The 23,027-nt window shown below is 39.9% G+C and overlaps 1 protein-coding gene across 1 annotated transcript in view; it reads right to left on the reverse strand.

Moving 5' to 3' along the window:
* Positions 1-1,125: 1,125 nt before the first annotated feature.
* Positions 1,126-23,027, reverse strand: part of LOC117755177 (synaptosomal-associated protein 25-A-like) — a 38,421-nt gene continuing 16,519 nt past the window's right edge. The window contains exons 3-8 of the mRNA XM_034574742.1: positions 22,272-22,313; positions 13,733-13,781; positions 8,179-8,296; positions 4,311-4,430; positions 3,415-3,559; positions 1,126-2,569 (exon numbers count right to left, since the gene is read on the reverse strand). Coding sequence (XP_034430633.1) covers positions 2,501-2,569; positions 3,415-3,559; positions 4,311-4,430; positions 8,179-8,296; positions 13,733-13,781; positions 22,272-22,313 — 543 coding nt within the window. The 3' untranslated portion in view covers positions 1,126-2,500. The remainder of the gene's footprint in view (positions 2,570-3,414; positions 3,560-4,310; positions 4,431-8,178; positions 8,297-13,732; positions 13,782-22,271; positions 22,314-23,027) is intronic.

The raw sequence follows: 23,027 nt of genomic DNA on the forward strand, positions 1-23,027 counted from the left end.
GCATCTATTAGAAAGGTGTAAAACAAACAAATTATTATGAGCCACACTCATCCAGTGCTCCACACGACACTAGACACCAGTTGTCATAGGCTTTTTTTTATTACTCTGCATGATGAATACATTCATTTTAATATGTTAAATTGGAGGAGCACCTCTTCTTCAGCATCATCACATGGATAAGTAAAAAAATGCGATTTGAAAGACGTGAGGCACCAGCAGGGGGAGCTCCTGGTTCAAACCAGAGATTTTAGTGCTCAATTAACAGCAAAACAAATTTGTTTGATTTATTTATCCAATTCAAATCACTTTTAAAACAAGTGCATGTGAGGAGAAGATCCGATCATTTCAAAACGCTATTATTTTAGCAGAAACATCTATATGTATTTAATAAACCAAAAAACAACCATGTATGTATGGTTTCTAAATGGATGTTAACATCAACCATGTACTTTTATTGAGTGAAGATGCACACACACAACAAAGATATAGAGGAGCAGGGAAATGGATGTAAGCAAGGTATAGTGGATGACGCTGTGGTGTGTATCTGCTGTTGATTCAACTTGAAGTGTGTGTGCGAGTGTGTGTGTTCCTCGTCACATGGTAAACTCTAATCCATCCTAAGCCCAGGGCACCACACTAGATATCCATTAGTCTAATATGCTGCTGCATGTCTTTCCCTCTCTGTCTCTTCCTCTCTTTCTCTTTCTGACGCTCTTATATTTTCCTCCATGCTAGATACAGACAGGTGCTTGAAATATATGTTGATGTTGCATGTTTTAGACATTTAGTTCAAAGTGCCTTTAAAACCAGTGGTGAGGATAAGCTCTCTGACCTCGCTGTGGAGCAGCACAGGAGAGCACACTTTCTCATTGCATTTATGTTCCCTTGAGCTGTGAATATATTATTAATCACCTAAAAAAGGCTTTTGTAAACTTCAATATCTGAATTAACGTGTATACAGGTTAAATAGGTGTGTAAGTGCATTAGAACAGCTCATCTGGTCAGTTTAGCTCTTCAGTTGTCATTGCAGTTCAAAGTAACCATAGTGATCCACCATGAAAATCATTCTCTCACAATATAAACTCTATCCGTGTTCCAGTGTCATAAAAATACAAAGGACGCTCAGTTTGTTTTCTACGTTTATGATGGTTTTATTTATTTTACAGTGATGTCACAGTCTGGAAAGGTAAAGAGACATGAAACAAAAAGAGTGGCACGATTGCAGATAAATAAGGGCCTCTCCTCGGCGTGGCCTACATATGTAGCATGCAGTTGCCATGTTAGGATATTTCTGGTTTGGATATATGAAATATTCAGTGTCTTCTAGCCGTGAATGGACATGCATAACACATTTAACGCACTACTTGAAGTTGCTCGGGTGGACACACGGGTAAAGCGGTCTGGCCTGGTATGTGAATAGGTAGAAATATCCTGTAACTTTGTGTAACAGTGGGATCGACTGCTGTTGAACTATGATCCCTAGCAACGCTCCACCTCCTTTTCATCATCAATCACTATGTTAGCTTTTATGATTAATGTCCAATATTTGTCTGATGGTCAAAGACCTCCTCAATAATCAGACAACACACAAATGCAGTTTTTCACACATACATATAGCCTTATGATACATATATGATTTTTGTGAATTACAACATATTGATTAAAAACTCAACCCTTGCTTTTGAATGGTTAGATTTAGCTCCCTGAGGAAAACGTACATACTATACAATCTATGGCCTCAAATTGTTTTAATACTGCTCCATCAATAGGGTTGACACAATACTGGTTGCTCCAACAGTCACATTTTCATCCAAGAGGCTCAAATACTTAGAAATACCTTGGTCTACTATGTCTTTAAGATCCAAGCAGCTCCATATGTACATTAAATAATTGTATTTAAATAGTGGCCTTGGTTATGAACATGTGCAGGTTTCATGTCCATTATATTAACGGCAAATTACTTTGGCCCTATCATGTAGCATCACATCATAACTGATGAATACACAGTGTGTCTTACATTGACGACACCAGAATTCTGACAGGGGGTTGAGGACATGTTGTACATACAGTTTATATTACACGCAGGCTTAGAAAAAGAGCGATGAAGAAAACAGGACACGTGATCTAGAATCAATGAAGCCATAGAAGAATCATTGGTACAGAGTAGAGAGAGTTTGAGTGGATGTTAAGTGACAGAACTATTATTTCTTAACAAAATTAAAAGAGCAACACAGAACAACACTGATAATAAGAAGGGGGGGGGGGGGGCTGAGGGAGGTGACGGGCAGTGATGAGAGGAATGAGGGCTGAGGAACGTATGATATGTGTACATGTGCAAACTACAAGTATCACAATAAAAGCATGATTTACACAGCGCCTGCTGTTGAGCCAAGGAAGTGGGCGCCGTTGGTGATGGGTGCTGGACTGGGTTTTGGTTGATGTTGTTATTTTCAGGGTTTCTGGGGTTAAAAGAGGGATGAAAGCACTTTTTCGCCGCAGTTTAGCCACTGCCCAACATCTTCGTCGCACGCTGGTTGGCCTCGTCGATCCTGGTCTTGTTGGAATCGGCCTGAAAGGAGAAACACGACAGGTTGTGACACAGCTCAGGTAACAGTTGTAAAGCCAGTGCTTATTGGTGGAGGTGGGAGTAAGGTTAATAAAGAGGCACATGCTGAACTACTGGACAAAGGATGAATCAAATATTCTCCATTAGTGTGTCAAACCCAGGCTTAACCTGCTCAGAACCAGCAAAACTCCATCCGCTACTACATATTCTAATGCTTAGCATGCTAAATATCAGCTAAATGCTATAATGTGCACACTATATTAGCTACATTGTTTTCTCAGTTGTTAGCCTTTCATTTACTCACATTACCAGCCCCATTTCCCCAAAGTCTCCTCCTGGGCGGCAGCCTGCTGCAGACTCTCATTGTCGTTTTGTATGTTTTTTTTAACTTTATTCTTAAATTATGTACTTTTGTTGTTTTTCAACAATTATGGATTGATAAAGCCTATCATGTCTTATATTATCCTCAAAATATAGTGTTACAACCACAATTTATTTATGTTTAAATCTGATGCTGTAAAGAAAGCATTAATGTAAATACGGTAAGAACTGGTTTCACAATTTAAAAAGTAGTCTGGAATATTTTGCAGTTTACAATACAACAAAAGTGTACTTGTATTTTTTATATATTTTGTATTGTATATTTTATTTTGGAGAATCACTCTTCTAAATGGCACCATCTTTGTCCAACTTTGTATTAAATGCTTGTTTGCTATTCCAACAACTTGGAGAGGTTGTTGCCTAGTAACAACTGAAATTGACTTGTATCCACCAATAACCATGAATTTAAAATTCTCTGATATTCTTCCATTCAGTGGTCGATACATGTAGTGCTCCTTGCACAGTACCTTCTCCATGATCCTGTCAATCTGGCGGTTCTGCGTGTCAATTTCCTGACCCATGTCCAGGGCCATGTGACGCAGATTACCGATGATGCCGCCCACCTGCTCCAGGTTCTCGTCCATCTCATTCTCCCGGGCATCTTCTGTTACCCTGGTGCACATAGGAGGAGGAAGTGGGATTAATTATTGCCCAGTGTTGTACAGAAACTGAACAGTACAATATGGTACAAAACAAGTGTATATATATATATATATATATATATAGTAGGATGGACAGCACATTACATGCCTTTTTCTAAGATTGAAAATGCTTGAGTTATGTATTGTAGTCAGGACTCCTTCAGTGTGTCACAAAAATCACCAACATTTACCGAAATTCGTCATAAATTTTGTTGGAATTATCTATAATAATTGCTATCTTTAGATACTTTTAGCACTTTTTCAACGGGCTTTGCTTTCAGGGTCACATACAAAAAAGTTTGGAAATTTGTGGAATAACATTCAATAGTAAACGTGCAAATATTTTTCTCTGATGTTGACTTTTTTTTCTAAATATGAATCATGGCTACTTATTGCTGCAGACTGAACTGAATGTGTCAGGGTCTTAACATCATTATTGATTTGATTTTTATTGATGCTTTGTTCCTGCTGCAAACAGTATGAAAGTGACTGATATGTTGTCCATAATAATAATATACCATCATATTATACAATAATATACAATAATGGTGAATGATATGTTTTACTTTGAAGGTCTAAATCTAATTAGGGAAAAGCCTCATATAGCACTGTAGCTGTAAACTATCACACACTCAAATATGTGCAAACACAAGCACACAGAAAGAAGTGAGCATGCTAGCTACACACGCAAACCCACACCTACACACATAGAGTAAACTTACCTGCGGATGAAGCCCCCACTGATAGCCATCTGTTCACGCTCATCCACCACTCGAGCCCCAGGCTGGCTGTTAACCACCCCATCCTGGTTCGCTCCCCAGGCCTGGCCACCGCCCTTAATCCTGCCACACACACATTTCAGTCAGGGCCAGTGAAACTGTTGTCTTGTGTATTTGTGTGTATTTGTGTGTATGTGTGTGTGTGTGTGTAGATGTATTTGTTTGTGTACATGTATGTGTGTGCACTTATTCAACTGTTTGAAAATGTAACCAAGACTAGGTGCACTGTGGGTGTATGTTTAAGAGTACATCGGCCACAGTGTGTGCCATGTGCATGTGCAGTGAAGTGTTACTGTGTATGTCTATAGAAGTGCCTGTTTTCTAGCGACTTACTATGAAAACATATACATGAATATATGTTTAGAATGCATTGTATAGTAAGGTTTCAAGCCAATCAGCCCACGAAAAAGCAACATGCCACGTATGATAAAAGTCATATACATGCATTTGCAGTCTGTTAGTGAATAATTGATCTCACATGCAGATCAATTGAATCTGAGCACAATAAGCTCACATGTGGCTTGTGTTAAGAAGTGATTGAGACTCAGAAAACTCTCCCACAAGCACATATAGAAGAGCACAAACACAGAACACAGTGACCAGAAGAGACACACACACATGCAGTACATGTAAACATGCAGAGTGAGAGCACATGCAAGGCAGAGGCATTGACACGGGAATGGAAAACATGTAGAGAGGGACAGGTTCAGATACATGTTGTATCTGTTAAAAGAAAACCAAACAGTTAGATCCACTGTGGAGAACCAACCCCATAAAAAAAATATTAAATAAAGTGAATGTGATCATTTTACATGCAGGAATTTAACACAGTAGCATTGATCAGCCCTTCATTTCATTTCTGGATGCAAATTAGGATAATACACATACAGTCAAATAGTTGAATGTAATTCTTAGCATTTGTTTTGTTATGCATGGAGTGCCTTATGGATGGAAGTCACCATTGAGAATAACACAACTGCTTTTTGAATTTTTATAAACATGATTTGCACACATGCAACATTGTTGTCTTGAGGCAGTAAATCACACCCATCGGACCCTCCAGACAGTTTGTAACAACAAGCAAGAATTATTTTTTCCTCTGCTATTTGACCCAGGGCTGCAGTATAAAGAGTCTAGCTCAGATGATGCACATGACACAACCACAGGATTACATAACGAGTGGCTCATGACGGGGAGGACCAGAGAGCTATAGAATAGACAAGATCTGAACCCAAAAACCACCACGTGTGGAAGCAGGACCCAAACGGACCAAATGGAGGCAGGAAATCCCGAATATTAACTTCATACAGTAAACAAAAGGTGTAAAAACAGGTAGTTTCTTTAAAAACGGACACCACCTCTTATAAAATGACTGCTGTGATGCAAATAAAGCAGATTAGTTACATGTGTTACATGTCAAGATCCTGCTCAGCCCTGTTTTGGAGAAAAGAATCACCTGTTGTTAAAATATCTGTTGATGATATTTATTCTCCATGGACATATTAATTGTAGTAACACAGAGAAGGCAAAGAAAAAGTATTACAAAAATGTACCATTCAAGGTCACATCTAACATAGAAAATCAAGGATTTTTTCATATACTGCACCATTAAGGCATCACTTCATTTCAAGAGCATCCACTAAGAAAATATGTTTCTGTGAATCGAAAACAAAATAACCCAAATACAGCCCTTTAATTGTTGGTTCCTCAACCACTTGTGTTTTCTATAGCTCTGAGAGAGAGTACATGTATTGGTCCCAGAGTGTAGTGAGCTCAGACATGACTCGGTGGCCATAGTTTGGCTGTTGAGGCCCAGAGAACAGATCACGCAGGAGTTTGGCAAAACCATGCATTTGAAATCCATCGAGTGTCCGAATAAAAATAGTTTGCCTAACTCATGCATGATATTTCATTATGTAGGACAGTCCTGAGGGAGGAGAGGGAACAGCCAACTCAAGCATCTTTAGTTTGATATTTAGTAGCTCTCATTGTTTTAAATGTATCTTCAGTGTGCGTTTTTGATTTTGAAGTTATTTTGCTTGAATCTTAATAAGTTGCATGACCTTCACATTACCCTGATATATATATAAAAAGCTTATATAAATATATATATAAACGATGTATACAAATATACATTCAAGATTAAAAATAAAAAAATCAATCAGACTTAAAGGTTCAGTGTGTAGACTTTAGTGACATCTAGCTGCATGTTGCAGCTGACTACCCCTCACCTCACCCTCCCCTTTCAAACATGAAAGAGAACCTGTGGTAGCCTTCAGTTGTCATAAAAACTCAAAAGGTGTTTAGTTTGTCCAGTCTGGGCTACTGTAAAAAACATGACAGCCTCTGTAGAGAGGACCTGCTCCCGATATAAATATAAAGTATTTCAATATAAGGGGCCCATTCTAGGGTAAAGAAAACAACAATTAAAACAATTTAGATGAAACACACTATGAAAACAGCACTGGGATTATTTTATTTTCAATATCTGCCAATAGATCTCTTTCACCTAAATCTTACACACTGAACCTTTAAGAAATACATCATTAGTCAAGCATTTTGAGATATATGCTTTATATGCTCTTGTAGAGAGTTTGATGAGAAGATACCACTCTCATATTTGTGCACTAAATATGAAGCTCCAACCAGCAGACAGTAAGCTCATCAAAAAACTGGAAAGAAGAGTAAATAAATATAATACTGTATTATTTTCTTACATATTCTTACTCAGCTTCTTTTTATTTTATATATTGTATTATAATGCACTTTTATTTTATACTCTTACCTATATTATTTATTTCTATTTACTGTTATTGTCTTGGCCTGTATATATTTCTATTGTTGGCTGCAGCGACTGTAATGAAATCCATATTCCCTCTGGGATCAATGAAGTATTTCTGATTGTGAAACAGCTAACATGACACTGTTCACAGATTTAAGAAAATCTATCAAAACAGCACTAAACACATCTTACACATCTTGTTGAACTCAGTGACAGAGGTGTGGGCCTAGAGGTTTGTTTTTGATGCATATTAAAAATGGATTTTCGAGATGAGGCTAGGTGGATTTTGTTAGCTGAGGCTAGCTTTATGACCTGTTGTCAATCTGCAGGTATGTGCTAAGCTAACTGTCTGCTAGCTCCACCTACATATTGGCCATGTAGACATGAAAGTGGTATTGATCTCCTCATGCAGCTAGAAAACAAGTAATTTCCCAAATACTAAATCAGATACCTTACTTTTAATTTATTGCAATCAATTATTTATATAAAACATAAAAAAGCAACATCCATTGATTTCCAAATGGCTGCAAAATGTGGTAAAGAAGGCAGCTAGTTGATTTCTCCTTTGGTTGGACTCAGCATGATGCATCACGCTGCAGGGTGTTAGGGTGGGTGTCTGGGTGGGGTTTAGGGGGATGGTGGGTGTTGTTGTAAGATCCCTGCTGATGCTGCTACCTGCTGGAAGAGAATCTCTCATCCAATGTGGAATGAAGGGCTTTTGAGGACAGACACAGCCTCGGAGGCCGCAGAGAAAATAAAGTGGCATCGGCCCTTTTGTGCATGTGTGTAGTGTTCATGCATGCACGCTATATTTCACTCAATCAGTCTCCCCTTAAGCAAACAAACCCCCACACGTGCATGCAGTGCTGGTGCCTGTTCAGAGAGTGTGTTGTCGTGGCTATGGGCCTGACTGCTCACACCACAGGTCACCATGCTCTATTCCCCAGAAGCAGGCAGACGGAGAGAGAGAGAGGCAGGTATAGGCAGGCACTGAAACACATGCAGTCGGGCGACACAGGCAGCACCTACTTGTTACAGGGACATGAACATAGACCACAGAATTGTCCTAGATTGTTCAAATTCTTTTCTGCATCCTTCATGTCCTTATTGATTTGGTCCATCCCCTCCTCGATGCGCTCCAGTTGTTCTGATTACCAACACATTGTCATTTTTCCAGCAAAAGTACGAAAGCACGTGAGAAGAGAAGAGAGAGGAGGAGGTCGTGGGTGGAGGGAAGGAGGGAAGGGGGAGTAGAGAGGGGGGGGAGACAAAGGAGAAGAGACAAAAAAAGACATTGACTGTGACAAGAGAGACATCAGACATCACCACCACCACCACCACCACCACCACCAGCACTGGACAGGCAAGAGCGCACAGCTCCCGGCCGGTACCTACTTTTTAATACATGGGCATATCAGACCACAGCATTGTCCTATATCTTTTAAATCTTTCTCGGCATCCTTCAGGTCTGCGTTCACCTTGTTCATGCCCTCCTCCACACGATCAAGTTGTTCTGGTAGGGACAAAGGCATGAGAGCAGTGAAATAAAGTTGACTGGTTGCTTTTTGGCGCTCTACGCTACAGGCAAGGTGTTTTGGCTAGAGGCAGAAGGCAAAGCAGGCAACAAGCATGAAGATTACCTATAAACCAAATGATTCCTTCATCTATTGCTTTGCATGTGTTTTTTCCCTTATGATTCTATGTTTTTGTTTCCTACCTCCATCCAGAGGAACATAATTGTTTTCTGAGTAAGTGTTTCATCTGAGTGGTAGTGGCAGCATGCTTCCTCCAGCTGCATCGGCACATGAAGTTGATGTTATCTTTGCCACTTTGACTGAATACGACTGCACATCGATGAAAGCAGAGATGAATGTCAGAGAGAGTGAAAGACAAGGCTGTGATGATGTTAAGTCACATCACCCACATTCTGAGGTAAACCGGAAACTAACCCATTTCAAATGTGACAGGGTTTTTAAAGAAGAATGAGGAAATAACAAGTCCTAAAATGAATATGACGCACGGCATGATTCAGGCACGTGAAGCCGTGCACGTCTCCTCACTCAGGTGATCAAGAGGTTAGAGAGCCACGAAGAGGCTCTGATTCAAGGTCACGTCCTCTCCCTGGCTTTTTAATGGTCACAGGGCAGCATAGCAATCATTTCCATCAGTGCAAAGGGCCACTTTGTCTTCCAGAAGAAACTCGTCACACATGAGGGTTAGGGTTAGCTGCTGCATTACAGTAGATCATTGTTTGAACTCATTAGCAACATCCGGTAAGTGGCGACCTTGGCATCAGTGGCAGAATGCAACTAAGTGCATTTACTTAAAAACTACTTCAGGTACTCTACTTATATTTATCTAAATATAGTATTTAAATTTAATTCTACTACATTTATCATCCTTCAGAAGTCAGTGACAAACTTTGTACTCCACTGAACTTATCTGGCAGCTGCCGTTTCCATTTACTTTTCTCACAATGTTAAAAAAAGTGATAAATAATTCCTGGATCTGCCCCCTGATCAGTATCCACACCAAAATGTAATTCTCCCCTGACCCATACCTCATCCTGCACATATATAGTCAGGTGTTTTTACTTATTTTACCATATCCAACTCATTTGATCTGGAAGACAATATTAAAATAGGTTACATAATTTCATACTGATGCCCACTTCAATTGACAGGGGGCTGACACATCAGCTACAAAACAAGGGACTGGAAAACTACATGTTCCTTACTAAACATCTGCTCCATCTGATACATCCTGAATTGTATTTAACATCTGAACAAATAAATGGCATAAATGTTTCATAAAGACAACTATATAAGTGGGAAAAGTTAGTACAGGGGGACTGCGCTTTTCTCCTCTCCTTTTCTCCTCTCCTCTCCTCTCCTCTCCTCTCCTCTCCTTTTCTCCTCTCCTCTCCCTCTCTCCTCCGAGGACCGAGTGCAAAACCCAGAAATTTCCACAGCAGTCATTCTGACTTGCGCAGGTGTTAACAGCACGATCAATAGCTCTGTTCCATTTAAATGTCAGAGGAAGTCACGACAGTGAGCCTGAAAACTCAAGCAGCTAATTGGCATTAAGCCACATTGAATTAATTAAAGCAATGCTGGTAATACTTAGCTGTCAATTTTGCATTTATTGTCTATGTGCTGCATTCCTGGTGTTAACATCTCCATCTTGAATTGTAATACGCACTTAGGCATGTCTGCACAAAAGACTCAAAATGTATTCAAACATTTCTATCGTATTCAGATCTTGGATTTGATTCTTCACATTTCCTAAAAAGGTTTAAATTAAGACTACCTTAACTCGTCTGCAAGACAGAACTCTTTAAACTGAACTGTCCACCAGCTAAATTGACTTACTCACAACATCATGAAGATGAAAATGAGACACTGATGTGTACAAGTGGTTTTGCCGTGTGTCATTAACTGATGTGTAAGTGAATCTAGTATTTGGTTGCCCCATAACTGAACATTGGTCCGAGAGAAACAGAAAAAAAGAGTCGGTGGGACAAACTGTGATGGAGATGTAAACTTACCATCTCCAGTTATTCATTTCAGCCAATTAAAGTTCATCATTACGAACCAAAATCAACCATGTTCCTCGTACATCTACAACCGGCAGGAGTTGCAATGAAACCAGTGATTTGTGCTCCGAGCAAAAGCATCGCCAGTCACTATTTCGCTACACGCATGAGCTCAGTGAGGCGTAGCTGCAATCCATCAGCCCTGACTGAGGTGTAATTTGGGTCAACGTGCATGTAACAGTCAGGCAGGGAGCAAGTCATTCGCTGCAGTGAGACCACCAGCACAGGTAGTACATCACTGCGAGACAAACCTCCTCCTATGTATGAACTGTGTGTATGTGTGTATGTGTATGTGTAAAGGGCAGTTACACTCCTGTTTACAGCTCGAAAACATCCTATTAATTACGACAGGCATGGAAATTAGAGAAGTCCTGATGTAAATATCATTGAATATATGTCAGAGACAAATAATAAAGAGGCATGTATAGTTCAGTAGTAGCTGTAAGAAAGAAGGAGGAGAGGAGCAAAGGATGAATAGAAAGAATGAAGACAAGAATCAGCTTAATCAGTAATGTGAGCAAAGGGATCTTCAGGTAAAGGAAGAGCAAGAGAAAAGAAGAGGGGGTCAACCAAAGCGAGGAAGAGCAGGTGATCGTGGGAAAGAAAAGAGAAACATGAAATAGAGAAAAGAAGAGAAGAAAGGGGAGGAGAGATAGACAGGTGGGAGGGGGGTCAGGTATAGAGGACATAAACTGAGGTAATGTAAATCTGTGTGTAAATCTGGCATCCTGTGCACCGTGGCAGCCGTCACTCCAGATGGAAGACGAGAGAGAGAGAGAGAGAGAGAGAGAGAGAGAGAGAGAGAGAGAGAGAGGGGGCAGCAGCTATCTGTTCCTTTGACAGGCCAATTAGGCTGCTCTGTCACGCATGGAACTATATAAAGGACACACACACTATGAATAGATGCTCTGCTGCACCCAATAAATGTTCCTTTAATCTGCACAGAAAACAACAGCCCCTGTCCGGAAAATACCAGTTTATACCCTTGCAGGTATTAACTGTTATTTTTATCTCAAGTCTTCTAACATTTAGCAAAAATCTTCAGACTAAAATAGGACTTTGAAATGATCCTGTCAAGCTTGTTAGTGGGTCGGACAAACTTAGCCATTTCTCTCCTCTTTTGTTCATGTTTATCTGTTTCTTCACACTGTCCAGGCTCATGATGTCAAGCATTTAAATCTCTATAATATTTAAAGCTTTAAACACTTGATATGACTAAAATCATCCATTTGTGTGATCTTACATTTTATCAAACATCAGGATTTGGATGCACCATCTTTATACATACACTGCTGTGCTTGTGAGTAAACTCCCTCCTAAATATCTTAGTAGCAACTACTTATTTTCAAACTACTGATTCGCTAAATTGGGTTGTGGCATTAACACCTCAGAACTGAGCTCGGCAGTAAAAATGTCAGTCATGTGTAAAGAACCTATTCAGTGCCAATCACCATTGTTAACAGGAAGTTACATAACTAGCTTTGGCATGGATTCAACAATAAACGTATATACAGCTTGACTGCTGACTTTATGTAAATGCAGGTATAGCTAGGTGCATGTTTCGTATTTGTGCAGTTTAGAGTGAAAGGAAATATCCAATTCTGGTTATGTAACCAACATTATGAGACGTTGAAGCCAATGTCATTTACATAATGTTTTGGTATTGTAAAATATGGTATTCTTTCGTGAAATCAAATCTTAAAATGCTGATAAAGTGTGAGGTCAAATGTGTGGTCCAGATTCCATATAAGTCATAATATAGTCACAATAAAATCCATTAACAAACTTACATTAGTTTTGTCGGTTAAGCTACATCTGGCAGCTCTGGGTGTAAATATTTAACTAATAATCGCTAATATAAGACCAAGTTTTTGTGGCAAAATACATTTTAATTTAGTAATATGTAAAATAACTACTTAATTCATTCTGGTGCAATTAATCTCAGTTATTATAAGTTGTAGCAGAGTGTAGCATAACGACATTTGATAATATTTTCTGTTATAGCAAACTTATTTTTTCTCTAAATTTTGGTTTAATACTCAAAAACTCTTGTGAACATCTTACATGTGAAGCAATCTGAACAAGAAAAAACACTCTTAGGTTAAACTGTTCACAGCTCATGTCCAAAAAGGCCATTACCACTGATGAGAGGCAACAAATGGACACATTAGTTAAGTGGTGACAGGCAAACGTGGCTTGGAACTGCTGATTTATGTGATGTCACTTATGTGATGTCTTCAGACTTTAAAAAGCTCGGCCAGAACCACAGAGGACGTTACACAAAGGGACCGAGTAGGATTCTGTGAGACAATAGAAAACTGTTGGACCTGTAAAGTCAGTGAAGTGCTCTTGTTATTCTTAATGAACTGAGCCATAGACTTGGCAGACCTGGAGAGGATGTCGAGGACTATAAGAAAAATAGTATGCAAGTGTGTTACCAGTCAAATTAGTAGATATTTTACCTCAAAGGAAGGTTAACATTAAAATATATGTATTACCAGATGACCTCTGACCTCTCAGTCAGTCAGGTGCCTGGAAAACATGTCAACCAGGTTTCAGAGAGCATTGTTAGAAACACTGATCTATTTGTTCTAGGACTTATAAGTAATAACATTAGCTAAAATATAATCAACATATAATATTAACTCAATATACACTTGTCTAAGCAAAGCAGAAGGCTAGCTCAACAGTAACATCCAGTATAATAATGTTGGCCTAATTAGCTCACATTTAAGTTACGGTAATATAGACTTGGCCAAAGCTTAAATAGAAATGAATTATTTTCCTGCTTTAGTCATTATTAAACCATAAAGGTTATTTTCCCTGGTGTCTACTGGGACTCTACAGTGTTATACCGGATGCACCGCTGATGACGACTCTCCCATTATACAGCGTAATACAGCAGCAGGAGAGAATCGGTCGAGCAGATTACCAGTGAAAGCAAATGTAAGAGAGACAGTGTGAGGTGATCTTTCCCTACCAGCTTACCTCCCTGCTCATCCAGCATGACCAGGGTCCTGATGCCGGCATCTTTGCTCTAACAAACAGAGAAAGAGGGAGAAAGAGGAAAAGAACAAAGAGAAGTGAGGAGGAAAGAAAAGAGGAATAAATGTGACAGGTCAGTGAAGGTCAACTGTGCAGAATAGAGCAAAGCTATCAGGACTGCAGAGGGGGGTCAAATTGCAATTTGAAATCATTTTTTTCTCAGGGTGACGGATCTTGTCTGGCACAGTGGGAACGGGTCAACCTGAAAGGGACAGCTTGACATTTTTGGACATGTACTACTTAAGTTGAAAAGGAGGATTGATACTGATCTCATATGAATATGAAGCTACAGCCAGCAAACATCTCACCTGGTTCTGTCCAAAGGTAAGAACATGTGCTTTGACCTCTAAAATGCACTAAAAAACACATTATATCTCAAGTTTTATCCAAAGAAAAAATTAAGTGCACAAGTTTCTGCAACCAACATCTACACCTGTGTTGTTGGTACAGTGGCAGAGATGTCTCACACACACATTAAGTGCAAAAACCATAACACGGTGCTTGGAGCACCAAAAAGCTAAAAGTAAGAACATTTGCTATCTCCCTTTTCCGGGCGCTTCTAGCACCATGTACCATCGCACCTCAGACAGACAAGCATCTCAGTTTAAGCGGTGACTGACTTGTCTGTGGTTTCACAGACGACGGCTCACTTGACAGCAGTAACTAGGCTCGTTTCATTGTCAACATCCTTTGTCACTCATCTCTGTTGTGGTTGTTTTTCCATTGTGTGGCTTTTGCATTTGTGTTGTAGCCTTTGCATTTGAGCCACAGTAGTTTGGGGTGATTCAGTGCAGCCTGCACAAAACTACAGTTGGTGGGATCGCTAGAAAAATATGTTGATTGTCATCCCAGAATGTTTAACACTAACATGTCTCTCTCTCTCTCTCTCTCTCTCTCTCTCTCTCTCTCTCTCTCTCTCTCTCTCTCTCTCTCTCTCTCTCTCTCTCTCTCTCTCTCTCTCTCTCTCTGTCCTGAGCCCCTCCCACCAGATGAGCACGGCAGATGCACATGCTTCATACACGCTTGTGACAGATGACCCACATGCAGTTTAGTGCATTTATTGTCCAACACTCTTTTTTTAAAAATGTTATTCAATCCTTTTTAAGATTCTTTGGCAGTTGTTGCCAAGGCTGGAATAGTGAGCCTTCCTGTAGGATTTTCACCATAGGGACGTGCACGTGCAGCTGCTTAGTAGAACAGCCAATAGGAGCGCCCTCTCTCTGAACTGCCCTGTGATTGGTCAAAGTCGCACATCACAGGAAAGATTGGAAACAGGAAACAGAGGCTAGAGAAGGTGCAGACATTTAGTTTTCTGTCAGATCACTTGGTTTACATTATGCTGAAAGGTTATTATTGAATTATTGCTCAATAAGGGCAGAAATATATGACCTACACCAGCTTTCAATGGTCAAAGTAGTAGATTTGCTTTGTTTCCTGTCTAAAAACGACTCAAAAATAAGAATCAGAGAAAGACTTGTGATTTATTCATAAATATGTTAATTAAAGACCTGTCCTCATTATGTAAATAGAAAATTGAATCCAGTCACGAATATGTTTCCTATAAAACTATATTTGCTGTTGCAGTTTAGCTGTTTAAATAAATTATATTAGAGACATGATAGAGGCATATAGACAGATTCTGGCATAAAAAAATATCATACTGTCATAAATATTCATGCATGATAATTCTGCACAGATTCTCTGGATAAACTCGTCCACCAAATGGCATGTGCTATATTTGTTATGTTCACTGGGCTGGTACCAGAGATTTGTTGACAAAGCTCCAGTAATGTTACATTCTGATTTGGCTTACAGAGTTGGCACAAGCACAGACACACAAGAACACACACACACACACATACAGAATGTGCGCACAGTACACAGAAATCTATGCAAATACGCTGTTCTGTGTCTGCGCGAGGGCTTTATCACATAATAACACACTTTAGTGAGCACACAATAACCACATTAGCCACCGTGCGTACAACAAAACAACAGCTTTGTGCTCTCCACGAGCCAGAGGCCTGCTCCAACAGATATTAAAGTCCAAAGGCCATTCAGTTCATGCATCAGCTATTTTGGATCAAAGTGCTCTGCTCTTCTTGGAGCAGTGATAGATAGATAGTTCAGAGTTGGAGGCCATCTAGACGTGTCACTGATGTATGTATCAATCAAACTAATTGTGAAAAAAAATCTTCCAATGGTCATGGATCTGTGTGAGAGTGAAGTTCAAAGGTTTTAATTACATGAGCTTTGCAGACAAGTAAAGAATAATTATATAATCCTCAGCATGGGAACCTGAGCAGAGCTAATGTTTGCTGATAGAGGGATTCTGCTTGCTTACCCACATGGAATCATGGGAAATCACAGACATGCGAGGGACACTACACAGGACAGGATATCTGACCATGCCAACTGGCCAAGTGTGATGCAGTGACATCACCTCTTTCTGTATGGCCAGTTAAACACACACACACACACGGACACACACACTATCAGGCCTTATTCACACTTTGCCGTGATGCAGTGAGTCACAACGTCTCCATTAAGAACCTGATGCTGTTTTTGCCGTTTTTACCCAAACCACCACCTGCTCAGGAAGTTAATATGTTTATAGAGATGTACTAAGTGTACTGTACTAAGCAGAGGTGGTGGTGTGAAGAAGTCTATTTGAGTATTTGGTTGGCTGATAAAATGAATGTCTTCAAATAAAACCTTGGTTGCCTCTGGTGAATTGAAGGTGTTGCTTAAAGACTTAACGTGGTGTCTGTATCAGTTACAGTCATTAGAATAAACACAATCAACGTCAGTTAAGAAATGTTAAGGGCAGGAAATTGTATAAAATAAAATAGTTGCAGGGAAGAAGAGACAAAGAAGAGTGCGAAAAGAAAAATAAGCAACACAGAGAAAGCGGAGGAGGTCTGTTGACATTAAGACAGAATCCCCAGTGGCCTGGTATTGATTTTTCGCCGAGATATCCACTCTAAGGTCTCCTATTCTAATTCAGTCACTTTAGAGACAAGTGCACCAGAACGACCCAGATGTCCACCTGCTGTCCTGCCATTGGTCAACCAGCACCCGAGGTGACATCTGATACCAAAACACAAATCAATAGAGGAGCCGTACATTTTGGAATCAATGTAATCAAATGATTGGTTGGCTGATTAAAGGTGTCCATGTACCTTTGTCAGCTCCAGGAAAATATAGCAATTAACGGCAGTGTGAGGTAATGTTTGTGAAAGGTGTCAATCTTCTCATCTAACTCTTTGGCTAAGAGGCAAATCAAGCCAAACATCCTCAAACCTCACAACCATACATGTCCTTGATCCTTAGCATCTGATACTGTCTGGAGGAGCACCTCTGGAAACAGCACTTTCCAGAGAAGCTCCAGACCTTGGTCCTCATGCTTTCAATAGCACACAGTGAGTGCTGGCAGTAGCATATCTGACCTTTGTTGTCATGTTTACGATAATAAATATACGCAGTTACGTTTATGAAACAGTTAGGATGCTTGTTGTCATGGTTACCAAAGCAAAAATGTGTTTAAGGTTGTGCAACAGTCATGGATAAAAGAAAAAGCATTGCTCCTGTCATAACTACTACAGTCACAAGAGGGCTGCTAACAGTAAAACATAACTATAGGTCCTAATAAGCTACTTCACAGGTGACCTGTGGTAGAATTTTCCAAAATGTCGGCATATATTCAAACAAGTTACCTTGGGTCTAGAGTAGGACTATACATCTTCAAAATATCCATCCTAAAAAGTCTTCTAGACCTTAAATCTTGTTTCTCCTTTACCGATTGAAAACAATCACAAATGTGGTAAAATCCCAAGTAGGCTATCTGACTGGCGTACTACAAGACGAGGCAGAACAAGACAGGTGTCCCAACAACAGCCGTAAATAAATGTATTCATTGGATTACTTTTATCAAATTTCTGATCTGAAATCTGAAATTAAAATGGCTATGGTGTGCTTTTTTAAAGAGTACCTGTTTTAAGGCCTATAACAGCCTTCATGAATGTGATATCATGTCCAGCTTGCGTAATATATTGTCTGACCCCGGGCCTGATGCTGCTCATGAAATCAGATGACTGCTCCATGGACACACTGGATTTGGACTGATGTCCTTCACAGACTCCTCTCTTTATCTCTCCGTTTATCTCTTACACTTTCCTCGCCTTTCTCTTTTTCATTTCCATCTCTCTCACTTTCTTCACATTTCCTTCCGAGCCACTGATCCAGTGTCTCATTTCTCTTGCTCGCAGGCTCTGAGTGAAGATAACACTTTTAATATAAACCTCTCTGGATCGGTCTTGAGAAAATGAGAAAAGAATGTGTTGCTCTACAAAGTAAATTTATCCCCAATATAATTAATTATGCTAATTCTATTGATGCACCAATATTAGCTGTTTTTATTATGTTAATAACTTATCAGTGAATCAGAGTTCATTAAAAAAGTAGATTTTAATAGTCAAAACAATACTGTCATAGAGGCAGCTGCCTCACAGTAAATTATGCATTTACAACAAATTATTCTGTATGATAATTTGTGTAATTACTTACTAATACATTTTAAGAAATACGACTATTCACCTGTAAGATGAAAGGGTTGATACCATATCTTGCAACTTTATTACCTAATAATAAATACAGAGCCCGAGGCAGGCTAACCCCAGTGTTTGTGCTAAGCTAAGCCAACTGGCAGCTAGCTCTATAGAGACATTTACAGAGTGTGAACATCAGAAACATTAGAGAACTATTGATTTTGTCACATAACTCTAAAGGTAAATAGTTTATTTCTAAAAAGGACAAACAATTCCTTTAACCATCAAACTCAGAAGACATGCAGATTTTATACGTTCGACAAGGTGAACATGTCAGCCAGTTGATACAGATACACCCTGACATTCCCTGCCATCTTAAGGTCATCTTGTACTCGGGTCCAGAGAATGAATTATGGGACACATTTACATGAGACAAGGACATATTATATTACAGATATAAATATATATAGATTTAGGGTTGGGGTCTTGGCAACCACTCATCTAAAACACTTGACAGTTGACACCGCACCCCCCCGGGTACCCAGTAATGCATCCAGCAAGTGTAAAGTAGATTGGATGAGAAGCAGGTTTTTTTTTTTTAAACAACAAACAATTATGTCCCACTGTTTTTGGTATCTGTTAGTTATAGTTATTGGTCATATTAGTACTGGTAACGATTAAATGACTAGTTCAATATTTTGGTATGTACGATGATATGCTTGGAATTGGAAGTTTTAACATCTTGACTTGATGCAAAGAAGTTAAGTGGATGAAGCTGTTATTCCAAACATTTAAAATTAGCATGAGAAAGTAGCCCTTGACAACAACAAGCAAATCCGAGAGACAACAGATAAACTACAGTATATTGAACATGCCACCTTTGTGTGGTAGAAAACTTAAGTTGAGATGCTCAAATAAACATCTTGAGCCTTGCAACCAATCTAATTGAGTTTGACTAATCTATGCTTTGCTTGTAGGAGTTGTTCTCCTCTTGCCCTCCATTAATAATGAATGAATGATAATACATGGTAATGGTAATATTAATGGCACCGCTTGAGCTTCGGAGCGGAAACACAAGACAGCTAAGGCTAAACGCCATCACTGTCCTTTAATAGCCTTTCAGCAGAGCATTACAAAGCATCAAACCTTATTACAGATGCATATATCTGATAGAGTTGCAGACCAGACTCGGATCTGGACAGGCCTGAACAGGCGGATATCACTGCACAGATCTCACATAGATGATTGGACGAGTGTGGTGTGACTGCTTCCCGACTGCTCTCCACTTATTCTATTAGTGTAAGCTTCACTATAAGCCTGTTTAACACGAGGTCATGGAGTATTAGCGTGTCCTCACAATTCCCTGTGTAAGGGAAAGGTTCAATGTAAGTAAGGTGAGGAACAGAATCACCAGCTTCACCAAAATGATTCAAAGCTGGAAGCCAGTCTGCATGTAACGCCAATAGTGGCAATACAGCAGAATAATAAAAACTGATGAACGAAAGTCACTTTGTCTCAAGCTGCGTTCAGCACTGAGGTATGAACATTTTCCTGAAATCACCCTCAGGGGCTGTATCTGAGAAATGTCATTTGATCAGAACATTTCCCAGAACTTTTCCTGCCAGCCCCACTGGTAGAAAATGTTTTCGGGTAAATGTCAGAGTAATGAGCTAATGTGAGAATACAGCAGGGAAATGTCTGGAAGATTCACCACAAATTAATGGGTCTGTTGACATTTCTAACAGAAAAACTGAAGAAAATAACAACTAAAGAATACAAATATCTCAGGATGAAAAAGAGGAGCCACACACGCCGATGAAGATGTAAACTTGAAAAGTCGTCTGGAACTTTTGGCGTCAGGGACCAGCTATAAATTCAGTGCAACAGCAAAATGTATACGTTGTTTCCTGTCTGCACGCTGCACCCAGACGTCGCACCTCTTCTGTAAGTTCTGCACATCTTCCTGTGAACGCGTCTGTCTTGGAGAATCTCCTGCTGCGAACTCTGGAAAATGTCCAGATCCCATTTTCTAAACATTTTCCACAGTTCATGACTTATAACAGCTTCATAATTAGTGGTGACCTTCATTAAATCAAGACATTTTGAGAAAAGCATATTATAACATCTAACTGAAAAAAATAACCCAGAGACCGTTTTATATAAGAAGGCAGCTGTTGAGTCTCATCCATAATCCATTTGCTTTATAGCCTATTTGCAGTCTATATTGAGCCTATTTCTCTGGAGAGACGCTAAGTGAGATGGATAAAGAGCGTTGTCAGTCAGACAGAGGAGGGAAGATAAATGACACAGTATCTGTTTGCTTCTTTCTCTTTCACTGGTGTTTAACCCCAGAACAACAGTCTGGGAGTGTCACAGGGGAACAGACTCCGAGCTAACAAACCTCTAGATATAATAACAACACCGACCAGCAGTTGAACTGAACCAGTGGCATTCTCCTGGCATTATCTTCAAAGGTCAGTGTCAGTGACAAGGCCTGTCTGTTGTGCAGGTCACTGTCAGCCGCAAGACTGTTCCTCATTTAGACATGTGGCTGGTCTCTTAGGCCAGCAGGAGTGTAACGGAAACTAGAGTCCCAAAACACATGCTGATTTAATGCCAACAACATCTGCATCATTGGCAGCACTTACAGCTAACTTAATGCACATTTTTCTTGACATACAGACACAATTTCTTCTCGAAAACACCTTTAAACAATCATTGAAAAAACAGTCATCCTCTCCAGACACTGTGGTAGTTAAGACTTGAAAAGGGCACATCTGTACTATAGCAATACATACAAGGAGGTTCTTTCCCCACGTTTCCCAAGTAACCTGGCTATTAGAGATATCTTTGCTGAACCTTTTCTTCTTCAGCTGAAATCTCACAGACAAAGCAGCTCACGGCATGATGAACCAACCCAGCACAGACACCTGGCTGTCCACCCCATCATTACATTTCTACAGATGGTTACTGTGCAACAAGGTCAGGCTGCTCTGACTCCAAGCACCTCTTTTGATCATTTCAGTGAATAGCTGAACATTTGGCTTCAGTTTACAATGTCAGTATGATCATTATATGTGCCCACAACAGTTCCATGCAAAATAAAGCTCCCTGCATCACCATAACTACTTACAATTGAGAAGAAAAATTTAATACGAGGGAACATTTTAAACATGAGTGAATACTTTAAATATTTTCTGTCGGGTCGGCGGCATGGTGCAGTAGTTAGTACCTCACAACAAGAAGGTTCAGGGTTCCTCCAACAGTCCAAAGACATGTAGCTTAGGTTAATTGAAGACTTTGCATGTTCGTGTGGATGTGAATGTGGATAGCTATTTGTCTCTATACGTCTTTTCAGACATGAACTCTAGAAAATGTCAAGGAAATCGGGTTTGGACATTTGCCTTTCACATGTGAAGAAGGAGCAGGTTGTCTGCGTCAGACATGTTCACAACTACAGGAAAAATGTCTTACATTCAGATGAGGGGTGGCACCTGCATGGGTAGAGCATGCAGGAGGCAGGACATGACGTATAAAATCTACTAGATACTTTCCAGACATTTTACAAGGGGGCTGGCAGGAACAGTTTTGGAAAATGTCCGGAGTTCATTGCATGTCTGAAAGCAGCTTATGAGTCAACCCTGTCATAGACTGGAGATATCATGTACCCCGCCTAAGGCTATAGTATGTATGTGCGACATTCACACGCCATTTCTCTTTAACCAGCATCTGTGTCAAGTATATAAAAGGTTCAAAAGTTGAGGCATTTTATGTTTGGACAAATCATTGAATTAACTTAAAATTGAGGTTTAGACATATTGTAGAAATAAAGAAGAGTTGTTAAACTGTTCACTGGGAGAAAACTGCTTCACTACTTAGCACAGGGACGGTATTGGTAGATTGGTGTGATGTGTGTGATTGCTCCTCAGACTCACCTCCTCAACCAGAGACAGCATACGCCGAGTGCTCTCCAGAGACTGTAAGAGAGAGAGAGAGAGAGAGAGAGAGAGAGAGATGATTAGCTGAGAAGCCAGAGGAGAGCAGAAACAGAGACAGATATCTCAATGTGTTCAGATGGAAGTATGGGTTTATAATATTAATATTAGAATTATATAGACGATACTAGACTCGTATAATTAGCCTCGACTGTTCGTCTTCTCTCCTCCAGGATTCATCTTTTGCCTTTTGTTTGCGAACTTCCTGCCCTCTGCATGATCCTCCCATCCATTTCTTTAACCAAACACTATTTCATTCCTAATCCTTATTTCACTGTTTCCCCTTGGTAATCTCCTCATCTCCATTCATCCATCCATCCCCTACCTACCTTGTTCCTCCCTCTTGTTTCCTCCCATCACATCTATGGAGCCTCTTGGCCCTGCATTATCTCCTCATGAATGTTTAATAAGGCCATTTGAGCTTCTCTATTATTCCGCTGCACAGAATTATCTGCTCTTCCTGAGCTCCTCTCAACTCATTAAAGACGGGAAAGTTCTCCCTTATCCCAAAAAAATCCATCAGTCTTGATTAAGGAGACGTCCTGAACAAATTACTAAACCAAAGGGGGTCACAGTAAAGGAGCTGCAGCCGGGAGGCTTGGGAGACTAATTTGTGTCCTTATGAGAACAGGTCATTTTGAAATGTCACAGCATAATGGTCATGTCATAGACCAAAAATTGGTTCAGACTGTAGAG

This window comes from Hippoglossus hippoglossus, chromosome 3 (genome assembly GCF_009819705.1).
Source record: "Hippoglossus hippoglossus isolate fHipHip1 chromosome 3, fHipHip1.pri, whole genome shotgun sequence".
In the NCBI taxonomy this organism is placed as follows: Eukaryota; Metazoa; Chordata; class Actinopteri; order Pleuronectiformes; family Pleuronectidae; genus Hippoglossus; species Hippoglossus hippoglossus.